The sequence below is a fragment of the Aotus nancymaae genome, unplaced genomic scaffold, assembly GCF_030222135.1.
Source record: "Aotus nancymaae isolate 86718 unplaced genomic scaffold, 86718_ANA_hifiasm-v0.15.2.pri h1tg000049l, whole genome shotgun sequence".
Taxonomy (NCBI): domain Eukaryota; kingdom Metazoa; phylum Chordata; class Mammalia; order Primates; family Aotidae; genus Aotus; species Aotus nancymaae.
This window is the reverse complement of record NW_026988463.1, coordinates 8531668-8553462: the sequence shown is the minus strand read 5'-3', so window position 1 is coordinate 8553462 and position 21795 is coordinate 8531668. Positions and strand designations below refer to the sequence as shown.

Sequence of the window (21795 nt, the reverse complement as noted above, 5' to 3'; positions counted from 1 at the left end):
AGGGTGGGACTGGCTTCTCCTGCTCTGGCTCCAGGAGTAGACAGGTGACTGAGCTTGGCCAATTAGCATATTTGGTCCTTTTAAATGAAAGAGATTGATTCAGAGATGGGCACATGACTAAAGACAGGCATATACGATTTAATTCTGGAGCTCTGGCACTACTGAGAGACTGTTTCTTTTTCTTGGAGTTGCTTAACTGTAAAACTGGCTCCTATGATTGAACAAATGAGAGCCTGCTTGAAAAGTGAAGTCAAGCAAGAGGAAAACAACTGTCATATGGCAAGAAATAGAGAAAGAGAAAAGAGATTGAACCTCAAAGACACTGTTAGGGCTCCTGGGATCAGCCTCAATTGAATTTTACCTGCATCTCTCAAGTGGATGGTGAGGACTCTTTTGATGATGCTGGAAATGAAGATAATAGCAGTACTGCGATGGGGTTGACAGCAAAATTATCAGTTTTGGAAACGATCTGTCTTCATCAAGGTAGTGGTGGAGGGGTAATGAAACAGAATGTTCTGCAGAATCAAGGGAGGGTATATTCTTGCTAGTGATGGCTCTGCCAGGGTGCTGATGCCCTTGATAATGAAGATGACAGTGATGTAGATTAAGGTGGTATTGGCAAGGAAAAATAAAGTAACAAGGAAAAGGATAATTCTCAACCCCAGTCTATCATCAAGCCCTATCAATTCTACTCCCTCAACTTTTAAAAACTCTATCTGGTGGGAGTGTAAATTAGTTCAACCATTGTGGAAGACAGTGTGGTGATTCCTCAAGGACCTAGAAATAGAAATTCCATTTGACCCAGCAATCCCATTACTGGGTATATATCCAAAGGATTATAAATCTTTCTACTATAAGGACACATGCACACGAATGTTCACTGCAGCACAGTTTACAATAGCAAAGATCTGGAACCAACCCAAATGCCCATCGATGATAGACTGGACAGGAAAAATGTGGCACATATACACCATGGAATATTATGCAGCCATCAAAAACGATGAGTTCACGTCCTTTGTAGGGACATGGATGAACCTGGAAACCATCATTCTCAGCAAACTGACACAAGAACAGAAAATCAAACACCACATGTTCTCACTCATGGATGGGTGTTGAACAATGAGAACACATGGACACAGGGAGGGGAGCCCTATACACTGGGGTCTGTTGGGGGGAGGGGGGGACAGCAGGGGGTGGGGAGTTGGGGAGAGATAGCATGGGGAGAAATGCCACATATAGGTGAAGGGGAGGAAGGCAGCAAATCACACTGCCATGTATGCACCTATGCAACAATCTTGCATGTTTTTCACATGTACCCCAAAACCTAAAATGCAAAAAAAAAAAAAAAAAAACTCTATCCATTCACTCCCTGCTCACTGCTGCCCCCACCCTAGCCCGTCAGCAGGATCTTGCTTCTTCTACAATGTTCTAACTCGGCTTCTTGCTCCCTTTCTTGTCTCTCTGTGTTCTATATTCCACAGCACAGCAGGCAGAGTGAGATTTTCTAATGCGTGAGTTAGACCATTTTACTTTCCTGCTGGATATGGTTCAGTGCTTTGGACTAAAATTGAAACTCTTTATCATGGATCTCAAGACCTGTATAACCTGAGCAATTCTTATACCCTCAGTCTCATTTCCCTCTACTTTCTCTTCCCGTACTACATTCTAGCCCGATTGCCCTTCTTTTGATTTCTCTAGAATGTACCAAATCCCTCATATAAGCCATCCTCTAGACACGGATACTTTTACAACCTTCGTGTCTCGGCGTCAATGTCACTTCCTCAGAGAAGCCCAATGAGATCTCCCCTCTGGTACTTTCTCTCATAGCACCCTGTCTTAAGCACACTTTGATGATCCTCTTCCCAACCTGACCAGCACTTATCAACTTTTGGACCTTGACACAATGGTTCCTTATGGATGGATCACAGGAGCGGCAAGATTTTGATTCCTCAGCCATAAGGTCAGCCTCAAGGGGCCTGTAGTAGCTGTAACTCTTGAGGACTGGTCATCCCCAGTATTTGGAAGCCTCTTCTATTTAGGGGTCATACACATATAGGTATTTTCTCTGTGTCCCTTGCTTTGTAAAAGTCTGGGAAGACTGAACCCTATATTTCTTTTTTTTTAAATAAAAAAAAATTTTTTTTGAGACAGAGTTTCACTCTTGTGACCCAGGCTGGAGTGCATTGACATGATCTCAGCTCACGACAACCTCTGCCTCCTGGGTTCAACTGATTCTCCCAGCCTCCTGAGTAGCTAGGATTACAGGCCTGTGCCACCACACCTGGCTGATTTTGTATTTTTAGTAGAGATGGGGTTTCTCCATGTTGGTCAGGCTGGTCTTGAACTCCTGAGCTCAGGTGATCCTCCCGCCTCGGCTGCCCAAAGTGCTGGGATTACAGGCATGAACCACTGTGCCCGGCCCCCTATATAGAAATACAAGGGCAGGACTTGTTTTTAGATGGTTCTTGCCTATATTCTTAACATAGACTATAGCATCAGACACATAGAAGGTACCAGAAGTATTTCTTGAAATAATAAAAGTTTTTATGGTGGTGAAGAAGATGGTGGAATTGATAAGAGTGATGACGATGATAAAGAGGGGAGTGGGTGCTGGTGCTAGTGGCGGTAGTGATGACGATGGTGGGGATGGTGGGGGTGGTGATAATGGTGATGATGATGATGGTGGTGGTGATTATGATGGTGATGGTAGTGATGACGGTGGTGGTTGGTGGTGGTGATGGTGATGATGGTGACGATGGCAATGGTGGTGATAGTGATGGTGGTGCTGATAATGGTGTTGGTGATGCTGCTGCTGCTGTGATGGTGGTGGCCATGGTGGTGATGATGATGATGGTGGTGGCGGCTATGATAATGAAGAAAGACTTTGGGATAGAAATGATACATTCTGAGGACCTGGACTACCTCAGTGCCTCAGAGAAATTTTATGAAAAACGAATGTGCCTTTTCCCGTTCTGGTCAGCCCAGACTACACTTGAAGGTGGATTTTGGAGGAAGGGTACTTGGAGCTGGAGGGGCTCTTGGAGGTGATTTGCAAACCCGTGTGAGACTGTGAGGCCTGCCACGCCCCTCCTTCTTACTGCCCCAGGTGGTCCCAAGGCCGCCTTCCCTTCCACACCCGCAGCCTCCAGCGCTCCAGGGCTGGGGATCGCAGCCTCCAGCGCTCCAGGGCTGGGGATCGCTCCATCCACGCTGCCTGCGCACTCGGAGCTTGTCCTTGGCGACAAGAGCGCAGAGGGTCAAACCACTGCGCCCCGGCCAGAGTTGGAGCTGCGGGAATACCCTAGAGCGCAGGGCTGGGAGTGGGGATCTGGCAGTGTGGGGCCAAGAAAAAAGGCTGGGGCCGAAAGCTAGAGCCAGAGGCAGAGAGGGAGCATCTGGGAGCGGGGGAAGAGTTCGTAGAGTGTGAGGAAGGGGAATGGAGAGAGTAGGAGTATGGGGAACAAGAGGATTTTGAAGTGAGAGAGAGCGTTGGGCTGGACTTGGAGGGCCCAGGGTGGAGTGGGGCTGAGTGCTGGTGGGGAGGGACTAGGGCTTCCAGGAGGGTCTGAAGGCGGAGGTGGAGGTCGGACGGCACAGGCTGCAGGTCGAACTGGCATTGGAGGCTGGGAGCAAGCGAGGGCTGGGGCTGAGCAGGGCGCGCATGCAAGTCGGAGCGCGCAGGTGAGGGTCTGAGGGTGCAGCCAGGGTCTGAGCTAGGGCCTGGGGTCCTAAGGACCGGCTTTCAGATCCGAGCTCGGCAGCTCCGGAGTGGAGCTGGGAGCCCACGGTGGCCAGCTGCGGGGGGCGGGCTCTGACGGTTCGCGCCTCCGCCGAAGGAACCCGCGGCTGGCGGTCCTGGGCTCCGCGATGCGAGTGCACCTGGGCGCGCTGGCCGGCGCGGCTGTGCTGACCGGGGCGCTCAGCTTTGTGCTCCTGGCGGCGGCCATCTGCACGGACTTCTGGTACATCATTGACACAGAGCGGCTGGAGAGGAGCGGCCCGGGGGCACAGGACCGGCTGGGGGCCGTCAATCGCAGCCAGCCCGAGTCTCTGAGCTCCCACTCCGGCCTCTGGCGGACCTGCCGGGGTAAGGGTGCACCCCAGGGCTGGGAGCTGTGGCTGCGAACGCCCCCTGAGCAGTGTCCTGCTCGCCTGGGACCTGTTGCTTGGCGCGCACACCTCCCCCAAGTCCCTAGAATACAGTGTCTAGGGAGTCGGGGGAAGGTGGGAAGAAGGCTGAGGCTGCGAAAGCCCTTCGGAGAGGCTCCTGGCTGCAATCCCAACTGCTCTAGCTTCCCGCACGCCCTCCCCGGGTGGGGTACTTGGGGCAAGCATGGGGGAAAAGCCGCGGACGGGGGCCCTGCGTAGAACTCCGGGGTCCAGTGCCCATGGATTCCTCCGTCCCATCCAGTCCACAGCCCGTGCACACCGCTGATGAACCCCTTCTGGCTGGAGAATGTGACAGTCAGCGAATCGAGCCGGCAACTTCTCAGTGAGTCCAGGGAGGATGAGGAGGGAGGAAGCGCCCCTGTCCTAGCCATGGGTTCTGGAGTCTTTCCCCAAACAGTGGGGCTTCGGGGCCAGCGGAGGAGGTGGCTGAGGTGGCATCTGACATCCCAGCCCGAGAACCTGAGTGGGTTTAAGACGCGGGGCGGGGTGTCTCCTGATCCACCTGCAACATTGCATGGTTTAGGGTTCCTTCAGCTCACGTTGACCGATGGCTTTCTTTGCACCGTTTTGATTTATGGTTAAGACACAGGCCATGCCCTCAGAGCTCAGTGTAGTTGGGGACAAATGTGGAAATGCGTACAGTTCAGAGTGACAAGCAGCGTGAGGAGTGGAAGGTGAGAGACCCCTGCAGGCACCTAAATTCGCCTGGGGAGGTGAATGGTAAAAGAGAGGTCTCATTCCACAGATTCCAAGCCAGCATTGTTTGTATCCTCATTGCTAGAAGGAGGGCTTTGCAATAGTAGGATGCGATAAAAATTTGCATATAAATTTATGATTGGAGCCAGGCAATTAGGAGGCGGGAACAGCCCCTCCTCCCAGGGCCATTATTATTCGTGGTTGGTTCTTTTTTTTTTTTTTTTTTTTTGAGACGGATGGTTCTTAGTACCCAGCTGAATGTCTGGAACTCAGTATTAAGTGTGAGGACTGAAAGCAAGAAAGTGAATGGGATGAATGAGTGCTTGTGGAGGGAGGAAAAGGAAAATAACAGTTCAATTCATTGAGGCTTGCTACAAGCCAGACATGGAGTGAACTGCTTTTCATGTATATATCTTCATTTGATTCCTACAGCCACACCCTGTGAAGTTATTAGTATCTCCATTTCTGCCTTTCTTTTTCCAATGAGGAGGCCCAGAGAGGTTCTGTAGGAGGATCTGATGAGGAAATGAAGATTGAGTTTCATACACTTTGAAAATGTGGGCAGGTTTTTGTTTTTTTGAGACAGGGTGGTGCTCTGTTGCCCAGGTTGGAGTACAGTGGCACGATCTCGGCCCACTGCAACCTCTTCCTCCCAGGTTCAAGCAATTTTCCTGCCTCATCCTCCAGAGTAGCTGAAACTACAGGCACCTGCCACCGCACCCGGCTTTTTTGTATTTCTAGTACAATTGGGGTTTCACCACGTTGGCTAGGCTGGTCTGGAGCTCCTGACCACTGCATTGGCTTACACCTGTAATCCCAGCACTTTGGAAGGCTGAGGTGGGCAGCTCACTTGAGTTTTTATTTTTAATTAAAAAATTAAAAAAAAATAGAGTTAGAGTCTTACTATATTTCCCAGACTGGTCTTGAACTCCTGGCCTCAAGTATGTTCCTGCCTTGGCCTTCTAAAGTGTTGGGATTTCAGGTGTGAGTCACTGTGCCTTGCCTTCTCCCTCCACCCAACCCTACCCAGAGACAGAGTCTTGTTCTGTTGCCCAGGCTGGAGTGCAGTGGCACAATCATAGCTCACTGCAGCCTCAAACTCCTAGGATCAAGCGATCTTCCTGCTTCCATCTCTCAAAGTGCTGAGATTATAGGCATGAGCAGTTTTTGATAGATTTACTGAGGCTGGGGATAAAAAAATAAAGACAAGTGCCTAGCTTGGCCCTCAAAGCCTGGGAGGGTCTCTCTCCAGTCCCATTTCCCCCTTTATTCCTTTCTCTCCGGCTGTGCTGGTCTTGGCCAGTTCTTGGAACCTGTCAAGTTTCCTCCTGCCACAAAGACTTTGGACATGCTGTTCCTTCTACCTGGAATCTCCCTGCTTTTATCACATCAACTTGACTTGGCTAATTCCCACTCACAGTGCAAGTTGTGTGACTTTTGGGGTGTTTAAATCTGACTCCCTCCTTAGATTGAAAGCTCCACGGGACAGGGACCATGTCTATCTTGTCACTGCCGAATTCCCAACATTTAGCAAAGAACCTGCACATAATAGGCCATGAGTCAAAGTTTGCTGAACAAACATGTTAGTGAATGCAAACTATATTAGGTTGTAAGTGGAGCTCAATACATGTATTTATTGTATGAATGTGTGGATTTATGGTGAACCAGAACTATTTCTCTGAAGTCCAGAGGCATGCTCAGAAATATTTAACAACTGGATCTCTGCAAAATTAAAAGAGAAAAAAAAAGCCCTGGTTTGTAGCATTTGCCAATTTCTGTGGTGCAAAATACTCTCACTATGGCCAATTTCAAGATGCCAACGTGATGTTACCTGGCTCACAAAATTCTCAAAATCTTAATTGGCTCTTGTGAGTTGTTATGAGTCAGCTCCAGCACACTGCTGTGTAAATTCCTGCCAAAGGAGGCATCCTTAGACTCCTGGAATGTGTGGGAGTTGAGCAAAGGTGGAGGTACCGTGTGCTCTGTCCTGAGCCCCAAACTGCACAAGGGGGAACTTTGAGTGTCTTTGAAGCACTGTTTCAAGAATTACAAGAATTTGGCCAGGCACAGTGGCTCATGCCTGTAATCCCAGCACTTTGGGAGGCTGAAGCAGGTGGATTACCTGAGGTCAGGAGTTCGAGACCAGCCTGGCCAACATGGTGAAATCCTGTCTCTACTAAAAATACAAAAATTAGCCCAGTGTGGTGGTGCATGCCTGTAGTCCCAGCTACTTGGGAAGCTGAGGCACGAGAATCTCTCGAACCTGGGAGGCAGAGGCAGAGGCTGCAGTGCACTGAGATTGCACCACTGTACTCCAGCCTGGGCAAAAGAGTAAGACTCTGTCTCAAAAAAAAAAAAAAAAAAAAAAAGTCATAAGAATTACTGTCATGGAAGTGAGGGAGATGGGGGTTACGTCCCAGCTAAAACCCTTACAGAGCCCTTCTGTGATCCTGGGATAGGTGTCTTAACCTCTCTGAGTCTCAGTTTTCACATCTGTCAAAATGAGATGTGAACACCATCAAGGGATATGGTTAGAATTCCATGAATGGGAATAAAAATGAATGAACCAAATGGACTTTGTCTAGGACCAGTCATGAAGGAATGACTTAACACCAAGGTTCCAGACATACGGTAAGTGCTCAGTAAGTGTGAGCTCTCCCTCTTGTCCTTCTTTCCAGCCTCCTTCTGGAAGTTGTAACATCTATGGAGTGCTGACCCTTTGCCAAGCTGGGTGTGGACATTCAGCCGACTTATCACATCTGTGGGTAAATTGGATGGCTAAACACAGTAGGCACTGGGCTGGCTTCCTCTTCAAACTCAAAGTGCAACAACCCTGCTTGTTCCAGGGTTTTGAGAAACAGCAGAATGCACATTCAATCTATTCACTTGTTCACCCTCGGTCCTAGGGCTAACCTGCAGTTTCGCCGCCAATTAGGCAGGTGGACTTGGACGTCGTGTTATTTCGTTATACCTCTGAGCCTCAGGTCCCTCCTGTGCAAAATGAGGATAATTGTCATCTCTTTTTCTAAGGTTATCGTGAGGCTAAGATGAAAGAGTGTATTTAAAGAGCCTAATGTGGTGTCTGGCCTCCGTAAATATGCTGTAAGTGGTAGCTGCTATTATTCCCATTATATCATCTAGAAAAGAGGACAAGCTGCCCCTTCAGACCACGTGCTTCTTGCAAACCACCCCCAGAAAGAGCTTTTTTTCTCCCCAGAATCTCTTTTTCTCCCAAAACGAATTTTGAGTTTGGTCCAAGTTCTTCTATTACATGAAGATCTTTCATTCCTTAAGGACCTGCTGCAGAGGCCATAGAGGAGAAGCTAGTTCACAAGCAGCATGGCCGACAAGCGGCACGTTCTCTAAGTCAGCCTTCTAGACAAATCCTGGTGGGGGTGTATGGGGAGAAACCTTGATTTTTTCTCTAAGAAAACCCTTGCAGAGAGACCACTTCAGTGCCAAGTAATTCGCTGTAATCCCCTGGTAGATGGACGGCTGTTGGGAAGTCCCACGATCTAACTCACCTCCTCATACGGTTTGGCTGTGTCCCCACCCAAATCTCATCTTGAATTGTAGTTCCCATAATTCCCATGTGTCATGGGAGGGATCTGGTGGGAGGCAACTGAATCATGGTGTGTGTGTGTGTGTGTGTGTGTGGATCTTCCCTATGCTGTTCTTATGATAGTAAGTCTCATGAGATCTGATGGTTTTATAAAGGGGAGTTCCCCTGCACAAGCTCTTTGCCGGCCACCATGTAAGACATGACTTCGCTCCTCATTTGCCTTCAGCCAGGATTGTAAGGCCTCCCCAGCTGTGTGGAACTGTGAGTCCATTAAACCTCTTTCCTTTATAAATTACTCAGTCTCAGGTATGCCTTTTTTTTTTTTTTTTGAGATGGAGTTTTGCTCTTGTCACCCAGGCTGGAGTGCAGTACCACGATCATAGCTCACTGCAGCCTCGACCTCCCAGGCTCAAGCAATTCTGCCTCAGCTTCCCAAGTAGCTGGGACCTCAGATGTACACCATCACACCTAACTAATTTTTGTATTTTTTGGTAGAAACGGGGGACTTGCTATGCTGCCCAGGCTGGTCTGGAACTCCTGGTCTCAAGTGACCCTCCTCCTGCAAAGCGCTGGGATAACAGGCCTGAGCCACTGTGGCTGGCCAGCTGTGTGACTTCTGATGAGTCATCTGCATCCACAAATGAGCTGTTCTAAGATGAGGTGAGATCACATAAACAAAGCAGCCAACACGGCCCTGCACATAGTAGGTGCTTAGTTAATGCCTCCTCCTCCTGCTCTAATTCATATTGCCTCCCCACACCTCAAGCTTTTCATCTATGAAATAGAGCTAATTATTGCAGACCCACTAGACTCATATATTTGCTCAGTATACATTGATTTCATCCTCAGTACTGGGTCAGCTGCCTGGTATAGAACATGATGAGACAGTTGCTGTGTGCCGGACACTATTCTGGGCTCTTGGCTGGTATCTACTCATTTCATCTTCACAACAGCATAAGAGGCACTATTATTATCATCCTCACTTTGCAGATGAGGCAACGGAGACCTAGGGAGGTTAGGTATGATGTCTAAGTTCGCACAGTAACTGGAATTTGTAGGATTTGAACCCTAGCAGTTTCTTTTCTTTCTTTTTTTTTTTCTTTGAGATGGAGTCTCACTCTGTGGCTCAGGCTGGAGTACAGTGGTGAGATCTCAGCTCACTGCCACTGCCTCTTCCTCCTGGGTTCAAGCAATTCTCCTGAACCTCCTGCGTCAGCCTCCCAAGTAGCTGGGACTACAGATGTGCACCACCATGCCCAGCTAATTTTTGAATTTTTAATAGAGATGGGATTTCACCCTGTTGGCCAGGCTGGTCTCGAACTCCTGACCTCAAGTGATCCCCCAGGCTTGGTCTCCCAAAGCGCTGGGATTACAGGCATGAACCACCACACCTGGCCTACTAGCAGTTTGTTTCTACTCCATTGAAACAATGCAACACTGAGTATGGTTTCAGTGTAATGTGTGTATATTAAGACTAGAGGTCATGGTAGCCCAGAGGAGCTCCTAGCCCGTTTCTGGGGTTCACAGTCCTGCTATCCAACATTGCCTCTTTCAGAGAGGAAACCAGAGACCTGCATTACAAGAAGGCACAGCAGGTTCAGAGCCACTAGGCAGGACTGAGCTTGGTGTGTTCCAGAAACAGCAGGAAGGCTGGTGTTTCTGGAGAGTGGTGTGGAAAGTGCTTCTTCAGGGCACTTCCTGTTTTTTTCTATGTCTTACCTCAGCTGTGTCTCCTAAGAGCCCATGGGAAAGGCCAGGCTGGCCAGATGAGGACAGCAGACCCAGAGAGGTCAAACGCCTCGTCCAACACAGCATGCCAGTGGTGGAAGCTGAACTGAGAGGAACTGGTCTGGCCTGGCTGTCCTCTGAGGCGGCGAGGCTGGAAAATCACAAGATTGGATTTCCAGTTTTTCTGGGTGCCAGGCTGTTGCAGTGACATGGAAAATTAAAACCAGCCCACCCACAATGCCTGGTGCAAATTGCAGGAGTGGAGGAGGTGAGGGACAGAGCAAGGACTGGGGACATCAATGCGTGAAGAGGCTGCCTGAGCCCAGGAGGGAGGAACTCTCAGTGTGATTTATGCTTAGTGGTGCTGCAGGCAGGCGGGGAGGGAGCAGGTGCCTGTGGATCTTAGCTCCTCTGGGTACAAGGGCCTGGGCTTCGCGATGCCTTTCTGGGGTGCCCGTTAAAAAATCAAGGCCACATTTGAAACTAACAAAAGTTTGTATTTAAAGTAAGTCCACTTCTGGCTGGGGACAGTGGCTCACACCTATCACACCATTGCACTCCAGCCTGGGTGACAGAATGAGACTCTCTCCCTCTCTCTCTCTCTCTCAGACACACACACATATCCACTTCTTAATAGCCATCTGAGGCTTTTAAGAAGAAGTTCACCATACCATTTTCAAACAGTGAAAAACAAGACATGGACAGCCTCAGTGCTCACAGATGGAGAAATGGCTGGACATTTACAGGTGTGTATCTATTTTATGGAATATTATATAGCCTATAAAAAGAATATACCAGTGCTTATTAATATTAATATTATACAGCCTATAAGAATATATTAAGATGTATAATGGAATGAAAAAAGCAAGTTACAGACTATTATGGGTAGTAGGATGTCACTTATTATCTGTCCCCAAAGAACCTTCCCAATATTATACCTTTTCTGTGGGTGTATAACAAAATTTAAAATGCACATTTACTTTATGTACCATAAAGATAGACAAATATACTGCCAATTATGACTGTGAGATGCTGGGGACGGTCAAACATACTCTGTTTTCAGGTATGTTAAAGTATGATCAAGCCTGGGTGTGGTGGCTCATGCCTGTAATCCCAGCACTTTGGGAGGCAGAGGCAGATGGGTCACTTGAGCTAGCCTGGGCAACATGGTGAAACCCTGTCTCTACCAAGAATACAAAAAATTAGCCGGACGTGGTGCCGTGTGCCTGTGGTCCCAGCTACTTGCGAGGCTGAAGTGGGGGGTTGCTTGAGCCTGGGAGATGGAGGTTGCAGTGAGCCGAGATAAGGCCCATGGCACCTCAGCCTGGGTGTCAGAGTGACGCCCTATCTCAAAATCAAAAAAAAGGTATGATCAAGTGTGTACTGTAGAATTTGAGAAATATGTAAATATATAGAAAAATTATAAGTGTATAAAAAAACTGGGAACAAGAGCATTGAATCACTTATGGTGTGTCACTCTGGAAAGGAGATGAAGACACAGGGCTTGGGGTTGTGGCCAAGAGGGTCTGTTTAAATTTTTTCTTTTCTTATTTCTTTTGAGATAGAGTCTAGCTTTGTCTTTCAGGCTGGAGTGCAGTGGTGTGATCTTGCCTCACTGTAGCCTCTGCCTCCCAGGTTCAAGTGATTCTCCTGCCTCAGCCTCCCAGGTAGCTGGGATTACAGGTGCACGTCACCATGCCCGGCTAACTTTTGCACTTTTAGTAGAGACCAGTTTTCACTATGTTGGCCAGGCTGGTCTCAAACTTTTGGCCTCAAGTTATCCGCCCACCTCGGCCTCCCGAAGTGCTGGGATTACAGGCGTGAGCCACTGCACCTGGCCAACATCTTAATATTATTGGTAATTCCATCTAATAATTATAGCTATTGTCTATTGAGTTCCTACTGTATGCCATCCCAGATATGGTACTGTGTGGATGATGTCACTCCCAAAAACATATGGTCATGTACTAAGCCACAGTACCTGCAAATGTGACTTATTTAGAAAGAGCATCTTTGTAGGTATATTAAGATTCTCGAGGTGAGATCATCTTGGACTAACTTGGTGGGCCCTAAATCCTATGAGAAGTGTCCTTATAAGAGGAAGAGAAGATGACCATGTGTAGATGGAGGCAGGGATTGGAGTGACGTAGCCAGGGAGCATCACAGATTGCCGCCAGCTCCCGGGACAGGAGAGAGACCAGGAAGGATTCTCCCCTAGAACCATCAGAGGGAGCATGGCCCTGCTGATATCTTCATTTTGTACTTCTGACTCCAGAACTGTAAGGCACTAAATTCCTGTTGCTTAGAAGCCCCTCAGTTTGCCTTTATGTGTTACAGCAGCCACAGGAATCTAATACCACCACCTGATCCAAGAACAAGTCCCCGCCACCCCCCACCCTCACTGTCCACAAGTTTTTCTGCGTCATCACGCTGACTTCCTTTGTGACATATCTGCAGCCTGCAATGATCTTTGTTTTCTCACTTCCTGGCTACTACTGGCTCCCGGTTCGGGTCTGAGAACTCTATGAGGGGAGTGGCCTTGTTCACTGTGGTGTTCCCAGACCCTAGGACATGGCTTGACTCTCACTGGGGACCCCAAGGCATTTGTTTCTGAATGAATGCATGTGCTCAGGGTTGAGTTCAGTGCTTTTGAAAACATCGCTGGTGGCTCACGCCTGTAATACCCAGCACTTTGAGAGGCTGGGGTAGGTGGATCACCTGATATCAGGAGTTTGAGACAGACCTGACCAATATGGTGAAACCGTGTCTCTGCTGAAAAAGAAAAATATAAAAATTAGCTGGGAGTGGTGGCTGGCACCTGTAGCCCCAACTCCTCCAGAGGCTGAGATGGGAGAATTGTTTGGACCCACAAGGCTGAGGTTACAGTGAACTGAGATGGTGCCACTGCACTCCAGCCTGGGTGACAAAGCAAGACTCTGTCTCAAAAAAAAAAAAAAAAAAGAAAAGAAAAGAAAAAGAAAGCAACGATAATCTGGAAAACAACCCTTCAGGGAGGTAGGTCTTAAATCTTAAATATTTTTAAAGATGAGGAAATGAGGGCTCACAGAGGTGAAGGGACTTACATAAGGTACATGGTAAGTAAATGTGTCTGGCTGGCCTCAGACCCAAGACCCTTCTCTTCCAAGACCACCAACAGGGAATGATAGAACTGAGATAGAACTCCAATGTTCAGGAAGTTTGCTTTTGAGTCCAACTTAGTAACTGCCTCACGTAATTCCTCTCCAGCTGTTAAAGGCAGACAGTGCTGGGCACCCTGCTTCAGGGGCCCTGGGAGAAGGAAAGGGCCAATTAGCTATACGGGATAGAGGGAGGGGAAGTGGCTCTCAGTGAGGGCTTGAGTGCAAGTCATCTGTTACGGTCCTCCTGTCAAGATGAATACGGTCCATCTCCACTTCTCAGATGAGAAAATCGAAACTCAATGAGACACACGTCCAAAGTCACACGGCCAATGAGAACCACACTCGGGTCTAACTCTAAATACTCCACTCTTTCCTCTAAAATTCAGTGCCTCAAGTAGAGGGCCTGTGATCATGTTACTTAGCTTGGCTTCTCTGAATTAACACACGGCTGTCTCAGTCTCTTAAGACCCAGTCACCTGCCACTACAGCAATTTATGTCCACATCTGAACTTCCTTTCTGAATTATAAGTTCCAAGGGGGTGGGATTTATGTCTGATTCACCTTTGTACTTCTACAATACCCATCCCCAAATATTGCACCTATTAGATGCTCAGCAAATACTCAATTTCCTTCCTTTCTCTCCTCCCCCTCTCCCTTCCTTCCTTCCCATTCTCATTCACTAACTCAGCCATCTATTGCACAAGGAGCATGTACTACATTCTAGGTTCTGTGCTGCAAGTTACTGGGCATTCAGGGATGTGCAAGAACACATCACAAGAAGGACATTTTCCAGGTCTTGCTGGCCTTTGATTCCTGCCCCCTCTGTCCTGCTCGTCAGGGAGGTATCTTCCTTCCTCGTCAGTGCCCAGGACACCCCCGGCCCCCGTCAATGCCCTCCACCTGGAGATCACCAGGGACACTCCTGCAGTGCAGTTTGGGGTTTACTGCTTATTGCCACAAAGCAGAACACATGCCATGGGGAGCTGTGGGGTGTCTCAGTAAGAGTTGCTAGGAAGGACTTACAGGGTTCAGGCTTTGATGAGGTGACTTTGGAGGGTCTGAGGAAGTGGAGGTTGCTCTGGACTAGGTAATATCAGGAAGTGGAGACAATTCTGTGACCAAATATCTCAATCTTATCTATAGGGAGGCAGACTGGCTGTGATTGAGCAAGTAGGAATACTCGTATTAGCTGGAGACGGGGGTGTTGGGTATTTTGTGGGTGGCACAGAGACTTTGTTTTCACCTGTGCTTAGCAGTCTGTGAAGTGGCCTTGCTGGGTCACATTGTGTTGTGGTCTCAGATGACCTCATGTGATGCCGGAGCGCCAAGAGACTCCATCCAGCAAAACACTGCAGTCTAGCTATGAGCACCATGCCAGTTCCCAGAAGCTGGAAACTGTTTCTTTGTCTCCATCACAGGGGTTCATTAGAGGCTTACTGATGAATGGGAATCAGGTCTCATGGCCTCAGATCTGTTTGGTTGTAACAGGCTTTCCATATTACCAAAAGCTGTGCAAGATTTCAGGCAAAAGCTATCATTTAGATAGCCCAATACGAAGCTGAGAAACAAGAACACTTATCGGGCTTATGACGTGACAGGCACTATTCCGAGGAGTTTGTCCATTTTATCTCATCCTCAATACATAATCCTGTGAAGTGCATACTGTTAGCATTCCCATTTAGCTGATGAGAAAACTGAGGCTTGAATGTTATAAGGTAACTCACCAAAGGCCCCTGAGCTGGAAGTGACAGAGCTGACATTGGAACCCTGGTGAGCATAGGCGGCAGGTGTTACGGAAATGTTTACTGAAACAATAAATGGAGAAGAGCTGACCAGTGGTCCTGGCTGGTTCTGCCTGGTTCCTGCAGACGCCTATGGTCATGGTAGATAATTTAATACAGTTGATGATTGTTTCATTCTCAAAAGTGTGGTTGGATGGTTAATTATATACATACTCAGCCAACGAGCCTGCAAGAGAGGAACTGTCTGCGGCTTATTTATTTTTGTCCTCATACAGTGCTCAGCATGGAGCTAGACTCACCGCAGACACTCTTATTATGTTTGCTGAATTTAATAAGTTCTGGGAGATGAGTGGGCAGGTGTTTTCACTCTTATTTTGCAGAAGAGGCTCAGGATGGTCGAGTCATTTGTCCAAGTGACACAGCTTGTATGTCACAGACTCTTATTAATTGGTCTTTTGACTAACTCTTCACTAACTAATATCCACCACTTCCCAATAGCCCAGACCACCTCCCCAAAATTGGTGATTAATATTATTTTTATCATATCCACATTCTAAAGAGGAGTATCTTCCCCAAGTGCATTCTGAGATGTGGTGACAGATGGGAACATTTCCGAGGAGAACAGAACTCAGAATCAATATTCATGTTCCAAAACCACAATCCTGGGGAAAAAATACAGCAAAGAATAGGGCACACACCCAAAGAAAGCTAAACCCAGTTTCAGCAGATTTTCCAGTTCTCTCACGGGGAGCCTGTTCTTACCCGGACGTTTAATTGAACGTGGATGTCAAGGCAGCTTGCAGCAAGACTGGGGAACTCACATGGGGCCGCTGTGGCTGCATCGACTCTGGGAAACCTCATTAATTTCTGAATGAGAAATGATTTCCTTTCTCGGCCACAGTCTGGAGATGATGGTGTGCGGGGGATGGAATTTAAAGGACTAGGTTTTTGCATGAGCTGTGGTACTTCTCCGCCCAAGATTTTTCCTTTTAAAAGAAAGAAAGAAAGGAAGAAAGACTACAGAGAGTCAGCTCGGCCATAGAGACCCCCACCCAGGTGGCACTGAAGGAACTGAGAGGCAGATCCCCAGATAGAACAGCGAAGTGGGTCTATCCTGGGGGCCGGCAGTCTTTGGAGCTGAGAGCCTCAGGAGCTGACAGCATTTCAGGCTGAGGGTCTCAAATAGAAGCTGACCTACACATTTATTCTCTCTGAACAGGTGATTATTATCAACAAACAGATGTTCAGTATTTTCTCTTAACACAAAATATGCCAAGTAGGCAGCTGGTGCCTGCTTACCACTGATCACAGACAAACTAAAAAGTATTCTCCATGAGGGAGCCACAGGGACAGGGCCAGGTATCTTAAAGAACTGTTTTTTTTTTTTTTTTTTTTTTTTGAGACGGAGTTTCACTCTTATTACCCAGGATGGAGTGCAATGGCGCGATCTCGGCTCACCGCAACCTCCGCCTCCTGGGTTCAGGCAATTCTCCTGCCTCAGCCTCCTGAGTAGCTGGGATTACAGGCACGCACCACTGTGCCCAGCTAATTTTTTGTATTTTTAGCAGAGACGGGGTTTCACCATGTTGACCAGGATGGTCTCGATCACGAGGTCAAGACCTCGTGATCCACCCGCCTCGGCCTCCCAAAGTGCTGGGATTACAGGCGTGAGCCACCGCGCCCGGCCCTTACAGAACTGTTTTAACAGGTGTAAGTTACGTATATATTGTCCTGCCACTTTGGAATGTCACAAGTACTTTTCTACTTCGTGGCGGGTGTGTGTGTGGGTGGGCAGTGGTGGTGGCTGGGTTTTCCTTGCCATTTTTCTTCCTAGCAAACAATATATTCCATCGTACACTTAGCGTTTCTCAACAAAAGACCATCGGTCTCATCCCCTGTAATCATACTTCATCCCACAACAGCAGTGGGAGGAAGTTCAGTCTTGTTTCCTTGACTCACCAAAGTCAGTGCCACTTGAGGGATTGAAGACCAAGTGATTTGGTCACAGTGGAGGTCACAGACCAGATTGTTGTCATCGGCATCTTTATCATTTATTTAGTGCCTACTCTATAGGACCGCACTGAACACTGTGCTACATTGCCCCATGTTGCCCTATCGTCTTTACAAGTATTCTTTTTTTTTTTTTTGAGATGAAGTCTTGCTCCTGTCACCCAGGTTGCAGTGCAATGCCATGGTATCGGCTCACTGCAACCTCCGCCTCCCGAGCTCAAGTGATTCTCCCACCTCAGCCTCCCAAGTAGCTGGGATTGCAGGTGTCTGCCACCACGCCTGGCTAATTTTGTATTTTCAGTAGAGACAGTGTTTCTCCATGTTGGTCAGGCTGGTCTCGAACTCTCGACCTCAGGTGACCTGCCCGCCTCGGCCTCTCAAAGTGCTGACATTACAGGTGAGAGCCACCACACCCGGCCTTTTTTTTTTTTTTTTTTTTTTGAGACAAAGTCTTGCTCTTTGCTCTGGTCACCCAGGCTGGAGTGTAATGGCATGGTCTCAGCTCACTGCAACCTCCACCTCCCGGGTTCAAGTGATTCTCTTGCCTCAGCCTCCCGAGGAGCTGGGATTACAGGCACCTGCCAACATGCCTGGATCATTTTTTTTATTTTTAGTGGAGACAGGGTTTCACTATGTTGGCCAAGCTGGTCTTTAACTCTTGACCTCGGGCAATCCGCCTACCTCGGGCTCCCAAAGTGCTGAGACTATGGCATACAAGTGTTATAGTTCTGTGAGCTGTATACGTCTACCTCCATCTCATAAAAAGCAGAAATGGACTTTCTGAGTAACTAAATGACATGCCCAGTTCCCCACAGTCAGCCTGAAATCAAGTGCAAAAATAATCTGGCTCTGAAGTCTATATTTTTCATCACCAGGAGGTCCTCTCTCAGGCTTCCTCCGTGTTATTTCCTAGAAATTGCCATCGTTTTCCTGCCTGAGAGCCACACTGTCTACCTCAAAATGCACTCATTGATTCACTCATTCAAGACATTGGTCAACACAGATCTGTTCAGCACTTACCATGTCCCAGAATCTCTGCTAGAAACTCAGTGATACAATCGTGCGTGGCAAGATCTTCCTTGTCAAGGAACTCACGTCCTGTAAGGTGAGACACAAAAGTGACTAAGATGCCCTCAACACTAGGTAATAAACACCCGTCCCTATGCGGTGCTGAGGAGGCACAGAGGAAGGGCACTTGTCTGTGTGGACAGTGGTGAATGCAGTGTAAGGGAAGACTTCCTTAAATGATGCTTAGCTTGTACTGAAGGATGAGAAGGAAGTATTTATTTTCATAACTATCCTATTGCCAAAAGGATTTAAAGATGCTTGGCACCCAGCTCATAGTAAACAACCACACACATTTGGTAAATGAATGGGTTAAAAAAAACAACAACTTTGCACCTGTTTCTCTTTTTTCTTTGGCTGCTGGGGAGGTCAGAGCCAAAGTAGTGGCAGAGGTGTAGACCTCGAGACCTTAGACTTCCCTCCTTTCCTCTTTTTCTTCCCCCATTCACCCCCAACCACGGGTCTTGACTTTCATGTCTTTCATTCTTTTTGACTTGCTGATATTTGTCGGTTGTATTAATATTTATCTTTGACTGTTTGGGCTTGGGAGTTCTCTAGAAATGGTCCCAGATCCTATTAGAGAGGGGACAAGAGAAATATATTCAATGCAGGACTCCTCTCCAGGTGGATCTGTTTGGCTCTGCAACAGGGGATCGGCGGGGTGGGTGGGGAGGCAGCATCTCTCCCTTCACTGTGGTTATCCCACACAGCACATGGCCTTCATGCCCTGAGAATAACAGCGTCCCCTTTAGTTCTCTCATTGCCCAAAGCCCTTCACCCACAGAGTCCCTGCTCCCCCGTCCCATCCAAAAAGCTTGCATGATGCATCAAGGTGCTGGCAAAAGCTTTAAACAAAACAAAACCCAAAAAGCTTGCATGAGGCTCCTCCTTGTGGCGACAAATATGTTCTTGTAGAGAACGGGGCCAGCACTCCGGTCAGTGAAGCCAGCCTTGAGATAAGGTAACTTCCAAATGATCAGCAAGTGCTGGCCCTAAAATGCCATGCTAAGGACCACAGTGACTTTTAGATCTCTTGAGGTCCCATGACTGTGGAGACAGAGCCAACCCACTAACGACTGGCAGCCATCCCCCAATCCCAGGTTCTTCCTAACACCCCAGTACTGTGTGTGGTCGTCTACACTGTGGCTTCCCTCTTGTTAGAAACCAGTTCTGACGGGGTACAGTGGCTCACACCTGAAATCCCAGCACTTTGGGAGGCCAAGGCAGGAGGATCGCTTGAGCCCAGGAGTTTGAGACCAGCCTGAGCAACATATCAAGACCTCATCACTACCAAAAAGAAAAAAAAAAAATCAGCTGGGTGTGGTAGTGCGCACCTGCAGTCCCAGCTACTCGGACAGCTGAGGTGAAAGGTTTCCTTAAGCCCAGGAGGTCGGGGATGTTGTGAGTCATGGTGGTGCCCGTGTACTCCAGCCTGGGCGACAGAGCAAGACCCTGTCTCAAAAGCAACACAAACAACAAATCACACAGCCTTGCACATGAGTCTCAACCACTGTTGTTGTGGTCGTCATGATCATCATCATCAACAGTAGAAGTGATAATCATAGGGGCAGTGACAGGGTGGATTTCCCCCAGCTCTAGTACGTGCTGGGGAAGTGTTTGTTGATTGAATGAAGGATGTTAGTAACTCTCCTCTGCCTGGTGTCCTCTCTGTCTCTTCTAAGCCATGCACGGGACGTTTGTGATTCTGCTGCCTCTCAGCCTTATCCTGATGGTTTTTGGGGGGATGACAGGGTTTTTGAGCTTCCTCCTCCGAGCTTACCTCCCGCTCCTGCTCACCGGAGCTGTCTTCCTCTTTGGAGGTAGGTGCCCGCCCCGCCTGGGACTCCGGCTTGTGGTCGGGGGTGGGCGGTGGGTACTGTGTATGAACCCTTGACAAAGGAGGGAGCTCCCAGGGCCTCTTGGGGTTCACTTGGAAGAGATGAGTGGTTTTCAGCCCAGAATCACCTAGTTTCTGGTTCAAAGACAGGAGCCATGCAGAGGGAGCAGCTTCTAAAAATCCTTTTCATTACTTCACCAAAAAAGCCGCATGTATTGCCCAAACTCACGATAGCTTCCAGCTTCAGGGCTGTGAGCTGGCAAGAAGCCCTCACTCCAGCCACCCTCACGCTCTTCTGCTGATCAGCCACTCTGATAGATACTCACCGAGTCCAGCTTGGCCGTAGAGACCCCCACCGAGGTGGCGATGAGGCATTGAGAAGCAGACACCCAGATAGAACAGCAAAGCGGGTCTATCTGGGGGGACCAGCAGCCTTCTGAGCTTAGAATCTCAGGGGCCGATAGCATTCCAGACTGAAGGCCTCGAGCAGACGCTGACCCACACAGTCATTCTCTCTGAACAGGTGATCATTATTAACAGACAGATGTTCCGTATTTTCTCACAACAACATAAAATATGCCAAGTGGGCAGCTGGTGCCCGTTTACCACTGATCACAGACAAACTCAAAAGTGTTCCCCACGAGGCAGCCATGCGGGCAGGGTCAGATGTCCCGAGCTTAAAGAATTGTTTTAACCGGTGTATATTTATATATTGTCCTGCCACTTAAGACTGCCCCAAGTAGTTTTCTATTTGGGGAGGCGGGAGCGGCCAGGTTTTCCTCGCCATTGTTCTTCCTAGCGAATATATTCCAACATACACTCAGCATTTCTCAACAGATGCTGCTTTGATTGACTAAAAAAAGGGCATGACCAGGCACAGAAAGACACCTCATGATCTCCTTTCTATGTAGAATCTGGAAGAGTCAAATTCACAATAACAGAGAATGGAACAGCGGTCACCAAACTCATAGAAACAGAGCGTGGAACAGGCTGGGGGCAGGGATTTCAGTGCAAAAGGAGGAAGCCCAGTGATCTGTTGGGCATGACGGTGACAGCAGTTAACAGCAGCATACTGAGTTCTCGAAAATCGCTGAGCGTAGATTTTAGTTTTCACCACACACAAAAGAAATGCTAAGTATGTGAGGCCATGCCTGTGTTGAATAGCTTGACTGCGCTATTCCACAGTACGCACACACACATCAAACCCTCATGCTGTGCACCATAAATACACGCAATGTTTTACTTGTCAATTAAACAGCAGCACACACAAAATCAAGGTAAATCAAAACAACAGATTGATAGAGAGTGGCAGGTTAACACCATGGCTTGGTTCAGTGGACCGGGGTTTTGAAAACTGGGACTCATCACGTGGCTGGCTGCTTTACGGCTCCCTGCGCCCTAGTGTATTTGAAATGTTCCTTATTTAAGAAAAACACAGCAGTGATGACATGCACACTTGGAATCCGCAGAGGGGAAAAAACAAAAGGGATGCCTGGAGGTGAACATATTGCAAAGCTTCATCTCCTCCAGCCACTCACAATTATTAAAATACTGGCATTAATAGTTCACCCAATGACAAATTCTCTAAACCAGCACTGCCTGCTTGAAGTTTCTGGGATGGTGGAGAAGTTCCTAACCTGTGATGTGCATTGGGAGCTGTGAACCAGGCTGGGGCAGTGAGTGCTGATGGGGGTGCTGGGCTGTTAACTTTACTTAAATTAATTAACTTAAATTTAAATAGCCACATATAACTGGCCAGTGGCTATTGTACTGGACAATGTGGCTCAAATCTAATATCTGTGGAGAACCACCATGGACCAGGCACTGTTCTAGGTGCTGGGGAAT

The 21795-nt window shown here is 48.0% G+C and overlaps 1 protein-coding gene across 3 annotated transcripts in view; it reads left to right on the top strand.

Moving 5' to 3' along the window:
* The first annotated feature begins 3867 nt into the window (after window positions 1-3867).
* Window positions 3868-21795, top strand: part of TMEM114 (transmembrane protein 114) — a 43015-nt gene continuing 25087 nt past the window's right edge. For 2 of the 3 annotated variants that reach the window (XM_012448274.2, XM_012448273.2), the window contains exons 1-2: window positions 3868-4087; window positions 4412-4492. In XM_012448274.2, coding sequence (XP_012303697.1) covers window positions 3868-4087; window positions 4412-4492 — 301 coding nt within the window. Of the gene's footprint in view, window positions 4088-4411; window positions 4493-19795; window positions 19934-21795 lie in introns of all 3 variants that reach the window. The other variant, XM_064362445.1, reaches the window with a different exon arrangement.